At 47.1% G+C, this 13817-nt stretch overlaps 1 protein-coding gene across 1 annotated transcript; it reads right to left on the bottom strand.

The window, feature by feature from the left end:
• Positions 1-789: 789 nt before the first annotated feature.
• Positions 790-12043, bottom strand: pprc1 (PPARG related coactivator 1; the record flags this gene model as incomplete). The annotated part of the gene is made up of 14 exons (XM_080528558.1): positions 790-1213; positions 1551-1702; positions 2250-2371; positions 2581-2659; positions 2866-3066; positions 3191-3905; positions 4024-4091; positions 4342-4402; positions 5956-6009; positions 6179-8435; positions 8638-8709; positions 9006-9155; positions 9345-9449; positions 11963-12043. The coding sequence occupies 14 exons, from the start codon at positions 12041-12043 to the stop codon at positions 1110-1112; spliced, it is 4221 nt and encodes a 1406-aa protein (XP_080384684.1). The 3' UTR covers positions 790-1109.
• Positions 12044-13817: the final 1774 nt, after the last annotated feature.

Here is a 13817-nt window from a genome sequence, read left to right as displayed (position 1 = left end):
GTCAGTGATTGCAGGCATAGTTATGATTTTGTTGAGGTTATGGGGAAAGGGGTTCATATTGTAGCTGCTTTAAATATTCCTTTCTCGTTAGATATCTACATTAGACGTCAACGCATGCACGCTGTAGCAATACGCATTCTGGAGTTGGATGGTCATTGATTTTATGTCTCTGTCTTGAAATTCTCTCTGGTAGCGGCACTCCACTGATGTCACATCCCAGTCGAGCTTTAATGAATGTATGATTGATGACTCTGGCAGAGCCACTAAAGCCTCGTCCCAGATCTCTTCTGTGAGCTCAGTCAACCTCCATGGAGTTGTCTGTTCTATGGGTTAGTCAACCTCCATGGAGTTGTCTGTTCTATGTGTTAGTCAACCTCCATGGAGTTGGACAACATACAGGCTGAAACCATAGGACAACCCTTGATTGCGTCCAGATGGCCAACCTCATAAACAGGAAACTCATAAGTGCTTGGAGTGATTAAGTACATTTACCATTAAACCACTTCACATGTATAATAGGCCTATAATATTTTTCTACATTGATAGTGGTGGTATGGTGTTTAAGAATGCATGTAATGGGTGTAAAGCAAATCAATATTTAATGATAAATTATCTTTGAAATAACCCTAACACTAACAAAAATCCATTTATTTCAAACAGACCCCATTATCAACTCAAATGGCAGAGCTGTGTCTACTGTGACCTATTAAAAGACACTTGCATTTATTTCATATATTTTTTTATTAATGTAATTCAACCTCTCACCTTCAGAAACAACTTATAATAACTTCCCATCATTGAAATGATTAAAATACCATACATCATGGTATGTCAGATTATCCATTTAAATAAATTCATCTTTTTTTTAAATTCATCAGTTATCTTAATTTTTCCTTTTTTTTTTTGCTCTTTTACTTTTCATACAAATCTTCACTTCAATAGAAGGTGTAAGCTTGCAGAAACAAAAACACAAACAAAAGTAAAACAAATAAAAACAACCAAAAATAAGTGACAGGTAAAGGTAAAGGCAGCGTTGGAGGTTGCGAGCCAGCCAACGGCTCTGAGGTAAGTTCAGCGTCTCTGTCGCCTCCTGTGGCCGTACTTCTATGTTACCTCTTCAGATTCTTCTGGGCCTGCTTCAGTAAAGTGTCAAAGTCAAGTGCATCAAACTTCCCCTTCATACTAGGCGATGGGTCGTACTCTTTATTTGAATCTGGAGGAAAGAAGAAAGGAAAAACTGTTAACATCATTGTAGGTATTTTGTGGATGCACAATTATTTGCTAGTTTCTAGTAACCATAGTGTTGAGACAAAGTAGCAGGTGTTTAGACCTACAGAGGTACAATGTCAAAACTATCTATGACTAGATCTGTGTCACATCCACTTAACAATGTCTATGTATTAATGTCTCATTCTTGTTTTTTTATTATCTTCGGACAGTGTTTTATTATCTTAGGACAGTGTTGATTGTTAGCACCTAGGGTTTGCATTTCAATTTCGTTGTACCCGTACAATGACAATGAAGATCATTCGCAAATGTAAAACATTTACCCAGGTCAGCATAGCTGGTCCTGCAGAACTGTCTACGGCCCCCAAAGCAGAGGTCAAAGGGTAGTTCATCAGGCTTTCGGAGCTTTCCACCATTTTCAATGGCTGTAAACGCGTTCTTTGTATCATAATACGTCACAAATCCATAGTTGTCCCTGCAATGGAGAGATGGATAAAACAAATTAGAAATGCAAGGTTTGTAAACACACACCATGTTCCTTCATTCATGGAGAGCTACAGAGTATGAATGTGTATGTTCTATTCCTGCCAATCAGCTTCCTTCAAGACCTAGATGACTTGACGTGTTGGGCTGGGACAAAAGACAAAAGTGAGGAGCACGGTCATGGGCCAACACATGAGTGAGACCCAACGTGACTGCATATTGAACAAGTAGAAGTGTGGGTTGCATTTAAAAGAGCAACCTGGTGAGGTTGCCAGGAGGCTCCAGTTATGAACAAGCCTGGTGTTGCTTTAGCACTGTAGCTTGGCCTGAGAAACCACAGGTAGGGGCCACACAGGTTCAAAGACAGTGCACGTGTGTTGCTCATGGTACAGAATGAATAATAAACCATCAAAACGACAACAGCATGCCAAGTCTGGGCTTCACTTCAATCGTCATACTTCCATTATCAACTCTGCAACTTTCACAGTAAAAAAAAAACAATTAGATTGAACACCAAACATGCAGAAAGACGTGCTCACCCATGGTCTCTAAAGTGCAGGGTGCACTCCTCTATCTCTCCGTAGAGAGAGAAGCGATCCCTTAGCTCCGTCCGAGTCATTGTTCCTCGGATTCGGCCCACGTATACAACCCTACGTTCCTCCTGAGAAAATGAAGATATCCATGATATATTACCGATATTTTTTAAGGTTATGTTAATGTTTGTTCATGTGTGGTCACATCTGTCCATGTGCCGTACAGCCGCAATGCATGGTAAACCTGGGCTGTGTTTTTGAGTGCACTGGCCTGTGACCTCAGAAGTGACCGCCATACAAGTGACCACATTTTCATATATAGTGTGTGTGTACTCACAATGGCTTTCTCTTTGCGCCTATTGGCCTCCTCACTGTTGTCTTGAGAGCTATGCCGGTAGCCTGGTCTCTGAGAGGGGCTGGAAGAGAGGAGAAAACAGAACGGGAGACGCGACTTTAACAGTCTGGTAAACATCCATCAAGTCACCCTTCAAAGAACGCGAATAAAACAACAAACAACATGCTGAACTAAGGCTGGCCAATCGTGAGGCCGAGACAACAGACGACAAGAACAAACAAATCTTCTGCTGCACAGGTAAACAATCAACGTCCTGTTTGTTTTTACCTGTGCTGTCTGCTGTCTCTCCTCCACTGGGACCGGCCCCTGGGTGACCTGGACCGGGACCGACTCCAGGACCCGGAGCGAGAGGAGGAGTAGGAGTACTTCCGTCTCCGCGGGGGAGAGAGGGAGACGGAGCGGGAGGAGCAAGAGGAGGAGCAGGAGGAAGAGCCGCTGGAGCTGCTCTCAGAGTGACGAGGGCGGTACCTGGTGGAGACAGGGTGTGTCAGCAATGGAGAAACGAACGACGGAAAAGACTGGATCATCTCTAAATAGTTTCTGCTCTACTTATCGCCATGCTCCGACGAGGGGGGGGGGAAGTGTGTCTCACCTCTTTCTCGGTGGGGAACGGGATCTAGACTGGGAGGAGTATGACTCGGAATCGGAGCAACTGGAGCCAGAGCTGGGGGAGCGGTGTTTAACTCTCTTCACAGGCCTGCCCCTCTTCCCCTCCTGGGGGCTACTAGGCCTCGGGCTGGGGGTGCGGCTAGCGCTAGCGCTAGCGCCGTACCCTCGGTAGGACCTCTCTTGCCTGGGACTCCTCGCCAGGGGAACGGCCTCGGTCTCCGGCCGTGTGGGAGAAGCGTCCGGGGTCTCCAGCAGAGAGCTCCCCAGAGCGTGGTGAGTCCCGTCATCCAGGGGTTGGACCTGGGGGGGTTGATCATCGTCCGTCTTCACACCCGCGGCGGGGGAGAGGGTCTGGGGTGAGGCGGCGGGGGTGGGCTGGGACGCCGCCAGGGTGGGGAGCTTGATGGTAATGGCGGGCTGCTGTTTGACGTTCCAGCGCTTGCCTGACTCGCCGGCCGGAGGCTCCTTTTGAGGGAGGCAGTAGTCGTGGTCTGAGAAGACCACGGTCGGTGGCACAGAGGGGGCAGGGGTGGTGGGCTTGCTGCGGAGCTTGTTGGAGGGCAGAGGCCGGGCGTTGATCTGGATGGCCTTGGAGGGGGATGGTTTGGGCCCCTCCGCGGCCTTGCTCTTCCCCAGTAGGGCCATGGGTGCCAGGGGCTTCCACATCTGGTGAGGGGGGGTGGCTGGAGGAGTCAGAGCTGGGGGGGGGAGGAGGAGGGAGATCAGTCTCAGTTCAATATGAAGTGAAAGGCTTCTGGGTAATTATGTCGTACCACTAGCTTGTGAGAACTTGCAGAGGTAGTGTGGCGTTCTTACCTGCTGTGCTGGCCAGGTCATGACCTCTCACACGCTCCACCGCTGTTCTCTCTGAAGGCTGCTCCACACTACGACACAAACACAACACGTCACTCACACACCTCGGGTGGTTTCAAGGTTTACTTGTCCTCCAGACGAGGACAAAAAAAAAAAGAAGAAGCTTGAAAGACGAAAAAAGAAGACTTCTTCGGTTTGCGGTAGGTCTTGGTCAGACACACACACAGAGTTGTAGGGTAACCCATTGAGAGGGTTAACTACATCTGCTGCGCTACCACACACACACACACACAGCAGCGTGGCAGCTGTAGGGTAACTCACCTGGAGTTTCCTACAGCAGCTGCTTTACCAGAGACCTCCGGAACACACTGCTCCTCTTTGGCTGGAGAGAGAAGGGAAGAGAGATGAGTGACGCTAGGGACCGACGAGAGAGGCACAGAGGAGAAGAGGGAGGTGAGATGGATGACTGGACACACGTCAGGCTGGGCCAGAATAAGCTCTGTGGAACAAACCCTATCGGGCGCACACACACACCGGTCTGTGCTCATGGGACGGGAACACAAACGCAGCGGGAACGTTGCCAGGGACGTCACGGGCGATGACGATGACAATGACGCTCTAATAAGGCTCACGATCAAAGGCATGTTCGCTACCGAGACGCCCGGGTTAGTCATTTTCTACAGCATTCATGAACACTTCTGGCTTTGACATTATGTCGAATTTAGGAATATCCATTAGCTATATAGACGACTGAGCCATAATGCTTGACGGACAGTAATGTGGGCATTGCCAGAACGGCACGCGGACAGACACACACACACACACGTCTGGCCACTTGTTCTGGTGGGGGCCTATACATCCGCCTGGACAAAGACAGCAGGGCGAGAGTTAAATGGATTTGCGGACAGGGCAGAAATCCAGCAGCCCGGCCGACGGGAGCACAAAGCAGTCGCTCTGACCTCATAATGGGGCAGAGACACACACTCCTCCTAAAGGGGCGCAGGGCGGTTCTCTCAGAAAGAACCACCCTGCTTTCAAAGACATCACTCCAAACACATATCAGTAACACAAAGAAACTGTGTGTTTCCACATTCCAAAAGCAGCCATAACATTTGGGCTAATTTCTTAACTCAATCTATTTTAAGACGCACAATTCAAGGCATTCGACTTGAAGCAGTGCGCACTGTAACAAGACACAATACAGATTTCGTCATACTTAGGCCCAGCCAACCACTATCCAGAAAACCCTCCAGGAATGATTCTAGTACGACACCGTGAAACACATTGACAGTTGAACATGATTAAGAAACAGATCTGTGCGCCATGACACTATCAGCATCCTTATGCATACACATTCTTCCGATTCATCTGCCGTAAACATGTCTTAGAGGACATTCCTGTGCATTTTAACAACCAAATGAATGTTTAAGCCTGCCCACTGCACTGTCTATGCTGCTCCCAAATACCTGTGGCACAATACCCAATCTCTGACTGCTCCAGCAGCCATTGCCAGGTGCCCGCCTGCCAACCCCAGGAGTGGTACCTTTCACATTCCACTCCCTCACCCATCACCCCTGTCCAGAGACAACCCTGCAAAGCCACACCTCACTTCCCTCCATTAGCAAACCGGTGAGTGAAAGTCGATCCTTTGGCCAGATTTAGCCTGAAGCTGAACCGTGTGACTTACTGAGCAGTTAGCCAACACTACGGCTGTTACGGTAACAGCAGAGCGCGGGCTCTTCTGGTTTCATAATCGCAGGAAAACAAGACGAGCCTTTTGAGTGGAATTTCAGGTTGTTTTATGTCTCCTGTGCAGTTCTATTAGAGGGGATGTCTCCCATGCAGGGCCATATGAAATGACAGTGATGCTGCTTTGCAAAGATGAGGATTTGGAAAATGGAGAGAACAGAGAAGCTGAGTGTTCTTGTCACTCACCTTGGGTCTCTTCAAACTGTTCCAGGAGGCTGGTCAGATCAGCAGCTTCGATACCTGAGACGACAACATCATGACATCAGAGACATACTACAGCACCATCTCCATGGAGGAAAAAACAAAACAAAGGGTGCAATGCTGATGGTTCACATGTGAATTAGGCCTCAAAATCTATGACAACGCTGCAATCATTATGAGCTACCAGAGAATGTGGCTCCTTTCTCACCGATCTCAGTGGTGAAGGCTTCAATCAGCTCCTGTGTGGGGCTCTTGGCCTTTGGAGCCACACGTGTCGGGGCGGTTCTCACAGGAGCCGCCGCAGGCCCCACAGGCCTCTCTGTCCGGCATTGTGAAGGGATGAGAGAGCAGGCACCCAGGACAGGGGACACCTGGGGGCCTGAAGCAGGGGTCGGGGGTTTGAAGGTCTGTTTGATAGCCTTGGCTGGGTCAGACACTGGAGCACCGACAGCAAGCTGAGGGACCTTAAGGGCAGCAGACGTTGGTTTCAGGGGAGATACAGCAGCTGAAGCAGCAGCAGCAGCGGTGGTGTTGGGTTTGTGGATATTTGTAGTGATTTTAGAAGGGGTTTCCATGGGGACCACAGGTTTAGCACAGGAAGGCTGAGGTTGAGGACTCGCTCTGATTACAGCCAGGCATTCTTTGAGTGCGGCGAGGGATGCGGTCGACTGCTGTTGTAGGACGACCTTCAGTGCCTCTAAGGGGATGAGTGTGGGGCTGCTCTGTAGCGATGTTACCCTGCTGTCCACGGGACATGATTTCTCTGCTGGAGCCACAGTCTGGGAGGCAGACAGAGAACCAGAGGTCTGGGGCAGAATCTGCTGGGCAGTGGCGGTCTTGGGTAAGTGGGTCTTGGATGTTGGGGGTAACGACATGACTTGGCCGGAGGCGGTAGCCACGGGGGGCTGGGAAGCTTTAGCCAGTTGCAGGGCAGCCGCTTGCTGGCCTGGGGCAGACACAGGCTTGAGGGCAGGGGTGGCACCGGCGACCTTGCTAGATGAGGCCACCATGTACGCGGGGGGTGCCAGTAGTGCCGCTGGTGTAGACGGCGCACCGGGACCCATGGGCTGCCATGCGGGTTTGATCTCTATCAGCTCCTTCTTCCCTGGTAGGGAATTAGGCCGCCGTGGGTCCCCGGGGGCCGGCAAGCAGGGGATAAGGGGCAGCTCTGTAGGGGGCTCCGGAAGGCTGGGCCACTTGGTACTGTGGTCCTCCTGTTTCTCCACGGGAGCAGGCTTCTTCTGCTGCCGGAGCAGGCGGTACTGTTGTAGATTGAGGGCTTTGGGTTTGGGCTCCAGGGCTGGCTCACTGGACTGGGGGGTGGCCAGGGGGGCCACGTCGTTGGGCATAATTGTTACTTGGAGGGCCAGAGATTCCTGAGGAACTGCCTGAGGTGCGGGGCGCTCTGCAAAGTCTTGGGTCTTGTCGCAGTCTGGCGCTTTAGGGGCTTCAGTGGGACGGGAAGGTCTCTCAGCTGTGGTTCCTGAAGGAAGAAGGCCGAGTCGGGACTTCTCGGGGGTTGTCTTCACTGGCGACAGGTCAGAGGTCATGCCCTTCGGCGCAGGAACAAAGGTGGAAGCCACGTGCGCTGTGACCTTAATGCTGGGTTGTGTTGGTAGTGTTAGGGTGGTGATTTCTGAGTGCGTATCAGTGTGTCGCATGTTTGGCCTGGTCTTATGTCTCAGTGTGACAGGGGGGACCGACATCACTTTCTTCTTGGTCTTCTCCTTCTCAGACTTCTCTTTCACAGGTTTCTTGGGCAGCTCCGGTGCTGCGCTCCTAGTAGAGCCGCTTCTCAGGATCCTTCCCTCCAGAGGCGGAGGTATGACCTCTTTGTTTTTCCGTTTCTTTTTTCTCCGAGAGGGGCTTTTCTCCTCCATCTCCTCCTTGGGTCTCCTGATGATCACCTTCTCATCCTTGACCTCGGAACTGTGGGTCAGGATCACAGGGCAGGCGACCTCCTCTGAAGCCTCCTCAGCTGTGACATCGACAAGCACCGGCTCGGACATCTCCAAGACGGCCGCACAGGAAACGTCGTCCGGCACCTTCTGCTCCACTTCGAGGGAGTCGACTGCCATCGGCAGAGAGAGATGAGGAAAAGAGAGAGGGAAGCCCATGTCGGGAATGGCCAGTATAGGCTCTCCATGCTCCCCCTGGTCTATCACCTCTAGAAAGATCCCTCCTTCAGGCAGCAGTTGCTCTTCCTCTCCCTCCACACACACAGCCATACAGTAGGGGTGCATATGTCTGACGAGATCCCCAAGGCTCAGGGACACACTCTCTCCATCCACTGTCTCCTGCTCCAGGGTCAGAGGGAGAGGGAGAGGGAGCAAATCCCCAGCAAATTCCCAGCAAATCAGCTGTTCCCCGCACTGGCTTTCTGGGCTCAGAGTGAGGGCCTCTCCATCTTCCTCCTCTTCTCCATCACTCCTCTGGACCGACCCGGGTTGTGTCCTGGGGAGGCTCTGAGAGACAAACAGACCATGGGTTACAATAGAACCTGATCCTAATTTGCTCTCGTCAGCTTTGAGTCATGAATTATAACCATACAGAGTGAACTGGCATATGATACTTTTTTCTCTCAACACAGAAACACTACATTCACTAGGGCAAGCGACCAAGTTAACATTTATTTTTTATTTTTTAAATGGGCTTGGTTTTAACTACCTTTCCAGTGGAGAATGATCTTAAGTTGTCTTTCTCTGGAGGGGACCGGGACAGACACATCATCCTCCTCAACTACAGGGAGAGGAATAACATTACAATAAAAACATCAGAAAAGCTGAGCTGAAACAAAACCCCTGTGAAGACCATCTAAATAAACGACTTCTGAATTAAAAAAAAAAATAATATCAACAAATACACCTGACTTATGTTAATGTTATTAGGACTTAAAGGATAACAGCTGCTACTGCCCCCCCACCCGCCCTCAAATGTGTGATGCTTGGGGTCAGGTGAGGTGAATGTGTGTGTGTGTGTGTGAGAGTTTGTGTGACGTCCAGGAACAAGCGTGTGTGAAGCAGCTGGGGACTGACCGGAGAGTGTTCCCTGCCCTTCTGACCCGACAGCAGGTCAGAATCAGGCAGTGTGTCAAAGGGGGACAGGTTCTCATCATCCACGTTATCCAGAATCTCTGTCAGAGCTGTGAGCAGCGTTGCCTCACTCTCCTCGTCCAATCCTTTAGCCTGGAAAAACAAACACGCTAGTTATGTAGTGCACATAGCAAGCCATTGAGCGTATAAACTAATTAAGCTATACAAGTGATAATACACAAAGGAGGGTACACCAACATCAATTAACAAACGTCCAATGATACAGGTAGTTTTCAATAACAAATTAATTCTTGTTAGCACAATAAGAGAGGATGTAATTACCTCTCCTGTGGGAGCATCTTCGAAGATGGACAGGATGGAGGGATCCAAGCAGCTGTGGAGGGCCTCCAGGGCTTCCCCGGAGTTCAGCCCCACACTGTTCACCGTCTGGGGGAGGGAGAGAGGGGGCAGGTTATGGGTGTGTAATTCGAGGAGATGCAGTCACAGACAACTCACTCACACACACACACACACCTTGAGGAGAATATTCCAATGCAAGAGCAACTGCAATAGAATCTATATTAATATATTGAATAATGAGTAGCGCAAAGTCTGGAAGCCATGTAGAAGTAGGGTGCATCAGAGCGGGTGAGTAGAATTATAATACAAGCGTTTGTATTTCGTTCTAGTCAGGGTAGATGGACATGCTAGTCCCATTATCACAATCAAACTGTCCCAGATGTCCACTACAGCTACAAACAACAATAATCAAACACAAACCAGTAGGCCTAATTAAAGTAAAAGAGTACAACATCAGAACAGAAACAACTCCCTAAGAAATGAGAAAAGACCTCTTAATGGCACCATTGGAAGCAGTTCTTCATTAATCAATCAATTTGTGCTGTGCCTCCATCAGCAAAGACCGAATGAGCAGCAAGGTAATGAACTGTCCAGCTGCTGACTAACAAATAAATCCAATAAGTAAATGCAGCGGTGGTGCTAATGGCTGAAACATGTACGCATGTAGCTGTAGAGAAAACCAGAGATTTGACTATATAAAGAAGAGTAATAAATGTGTCAGGTTTAGAGTGGCAGTGAGCATTGGAAAAAACACACAAACAGCAGTGTGCAACTTTAGCAAACATCTTCGATTATCTAACAATCACATTATAATCTGTGTCCATCTAAAACACCAGGACCTGATGTGAGATCGGCTTGGATATGTTATTATGGACACTGAACAATACCATTTCATTTGAAGGGAATTCACATCAATGCCAGTGTAATTGGGAAGTGGTATAAAAAAAAAGGTTTAGAAGGTGATAGGGAGAAGGTTTTTCCTTCTATCAGTGGCCCTGGGCCCGAGCTAGAGTACTCTTCCTGCAACGAATGGTGGATTGCTGATTCACATGCTTAGTATTCAAATGTATTGATTGTAAGTCGCTTTGGAATAAGGCGTCTGCTAAATGCCAAAAATGTAAATGTAAAACAATGTATTACCATCTAACAATACTCTACAAAATCAAAAGCTGTGTTGACTTATTTTAAAAATGAATCCAATCCCAGGCTCAATTAAAAGCGGAAATCGCCTACTGTAAAACCCACGTGTTACTCAGCGTGTGAACCTCGCTGGACCTCGCCCAGAAGAGACACCGTGACGGTACCACGTGTTGAACTACAACAAACGCAGCCAGGGAGTTGTGGCGAGGGGACACTCGTGGAATCAAACAGTCATGTACAACATCCTCGTTCTGAAATATAAAACCATTTTCGTTTCCCATCCAAATAACAAAAACTAACGCGGAGTTATTGGATGATTGAGTAAAATGTAGAGCAATATTTAGAGCCATAAACAACAAGTGATTCACCACTGCACTACTACTAACCCACGTGTTGGAGCAAATGAATGAGCTTGGTGATCACGGTGGCGTCCAGTACATTGCTAACATTATAACATTAGTTACAAAGTCCTCAAATTAGCCTATATCTGGAATGTCATCAATTATGGTAAGATATTATTGTTGACTGCCTCAGACATTACCATTCCTGAAGAGATGGAAATGTCAACAACACAGTTGTCAGTTGTTTTGCTCGCTGAAATGTTCCAAGTGTAAAAACAGTAAGAGACACATTTATGTACACAAATGTGTATGTTAAAGTTGACCTAAATGCACTTGCTTGCAGTCGCGAATAAATACACTTTACTTTATGAATGGCCTACGTCATATTTTAAACCACGTGTGAACGCATCGACGATAGGCCTACACACAAAATAACTACTAGGGTAATGTGTACACCTTGCTGGCTACATCACAGACCTTTAACTATAGTTAGATTTGTTGGCATTGACATTTTTCAGAGAGTGACATGTCAATCAAGCCAACTGTCAACAGTGGCCCTCTTAGTAAAAACGAACCAGTCAACTCTCCCAGTTAGTTTACACACAAGGTAAGTCAAGCGTGCACAACTGGTGGTAACTTACTAGACATTTAAACATGTCCAGCCACATGGCACTAGCTGACTATTACCCCACTGGTAAAATGATCGCTTGTTGCCAACGTTGTAGCTGGTATCAATTAATATTAATAAACCACAAAATACACACAGAAGCATGTCACATCCCTGCTAGCTAGCAGACTAGCCAAGTTGGCCAGACAGAGCAGGCTAGCACGTTCGTTAAAGAGATCTAGACATCTAAGCTAACAACCAAATAACAACATCAACTAACACAGAAAGATGAAACCCTCGAAAGATGAAACGACACTCGTACACAGCAACAAAGACAAGTGTGAGAGCTAAATCAGGACATGATGTCTCATGCTTTGCCTGTATCCACGTGTCACTTTTCCCAGCGCATCCTTTTCAACCAGATCGCACCGGACACACACATTAACGCACAGTTACACGTACGATCGTGCCAATAATAGGACATGTAATAACATCAGATCGCTGTACGGTACCTCGTCTAGTGTATTGGTGGAGAAAAACTCCATATTGCAGGCAGTTAACATCTCCTCGCCTGCTCCCCACCGCGCCGCCATCTTGCATCTGTGCCTCGCAACTCGCGGCTCTGTCTGTCTGCGCGAAAACGTGAAGCACCGCCGTGCATCATACAGACCCAGACCGGCGGCGTGGGGACCGGAGACCGGAGACACGTGGTATATTTGCATTCCCGGCAAAATGATGCAGCCACAGGGTCGTAGTTCAGCCACGCCTGTTGCAGCAGTCTGAAGGCGTTCAGAACCATAGACCATAGATCATGCATTTTACATTTGATTTTAATGGGTCTTTCTTTATTCAGTTAGATATTTAAATAAGAACGTTTTTAGTTCAGTTTTTTTCCCTGTATGTTTGATCTCAGGTACGTTTTCAGTTTTCACACGCTTCAACAAAGAAAACGACCTTTCTCTGAACAGTTTGCAATCGGTAATGTCAGATACATACGAAGGCAAATGTCCACGTTAGGGAAAGCATCCCTCAGGCCTAGCTCTCTGAGCTTCTTATCGGCCTACATGTCCATAACTGATCATTTTTCACCATTCAGATGAACTGGCAAAACTCTGATGTAAAGTCCTCCTCAAGATCATGAGGGTATATTTCTTTCAGATTGTCTGTAGCTGCACACATTTCTCCAATGTCTGTTGATTTGGCTTTTGTAAGGAAATAACATTTCTCCTCTTCTTTGCATTGTTGCAATTCCTCTGACAAGCAGTCACAGATGACGCCCCCCCCCCAACACACGTTTTGTCAGGGGGTTGGAGTTTTCGATTGACAGGTAAAAGTGACTCTCAATAAGAGCAAATGAAAATCAACTATAAAAGCAACAAACTTGCACATAACAAGGTCTATAAGTAAAGACAATGACAAATGAACACCAATAAAAACTAAAATATTTGGACAAATAGTAATTAATTAACAACCAATAAAAAAGTGCAACATATTCCAAATAAATAAAGTGAACACTACAAAATTGTTAATTATAAAAAACAACAGCTATAGGCTACTATAGGCAAAAAATATTTTGTCAAATAAATAGCAATGAACAATCAATATGAATGCAAAATATTCCAAATAAATAAAAATATTAAATCCATCACCACCATCCAACATCAGTCCTTTATTTTTAATTTGTATTATTAGTATTATTATTATATATCTTTTTTAAGTGTGGCCCCCTCTAGTGGTTGTGGCCCTAAGCGACCGCTTAGTCTGTTTATGCCTCGGGCCGGGCCTGTACATGCATGTCAATTAGGAACGCTTCGCGAGCGTTGCACCTCTGGATCTGCACTCACCAAACAATACTGTCTTCAGTCTACTTCTTCGGCTATCTGCCTTGTATCCCTGGGTTGCTGTGAGAGTTGCTCACAACTGCTGCTTAGGCTTCAAATTCGTGTCTGGCCTTGCCTATGAATTGTGCATGTAAAGTTGGGGCTAAAATCACCTGCCTCTGCTCGGGTTCAGAGCCTCTATCCTCATCTGCAGCGGAGGGTCTTGCAGTTGCATCTGGTAACAGCTGGTAACATTGGCACTAACCTAACATTGTGTATGTTTTTAAAAAATACTAATATATATATATATATATATATATTTATATATATAAACATTGAAATAAAGTTTTAGATCAGATTTGTCTATTTTATTATTATTATTATTATTATTATTATTACTTCCTTTCTTTCTATTTTAAAATATATGTTTAACATTTTTTAGGCAGTTGTTCTTTACCCCTCTCTGTCTGGGTGGCAAGCAGGCCCTAGTGGCAAGCAGGCCTTAGGCATGTGTCTAGAATGCAGAAGTCGAGATCCGGCCTTGCAT

This window comes from Nansenia antarctica, assembly GCF_963989245.1.
Source record: "Nansenia antarctica genome assembly, chromosome: 1".
NCBI classification, from domain to species: Eukaryota; Metazoa; Chordata; class Actinopteri; order Argentiniformes; family Microstomatidae; genus Nansenia; species Nansenia antarctica.
Note: the sequence above shows the minus strand (reverse complement) of the source record. Positions and strands in the feature narration are given on the sequence as shown.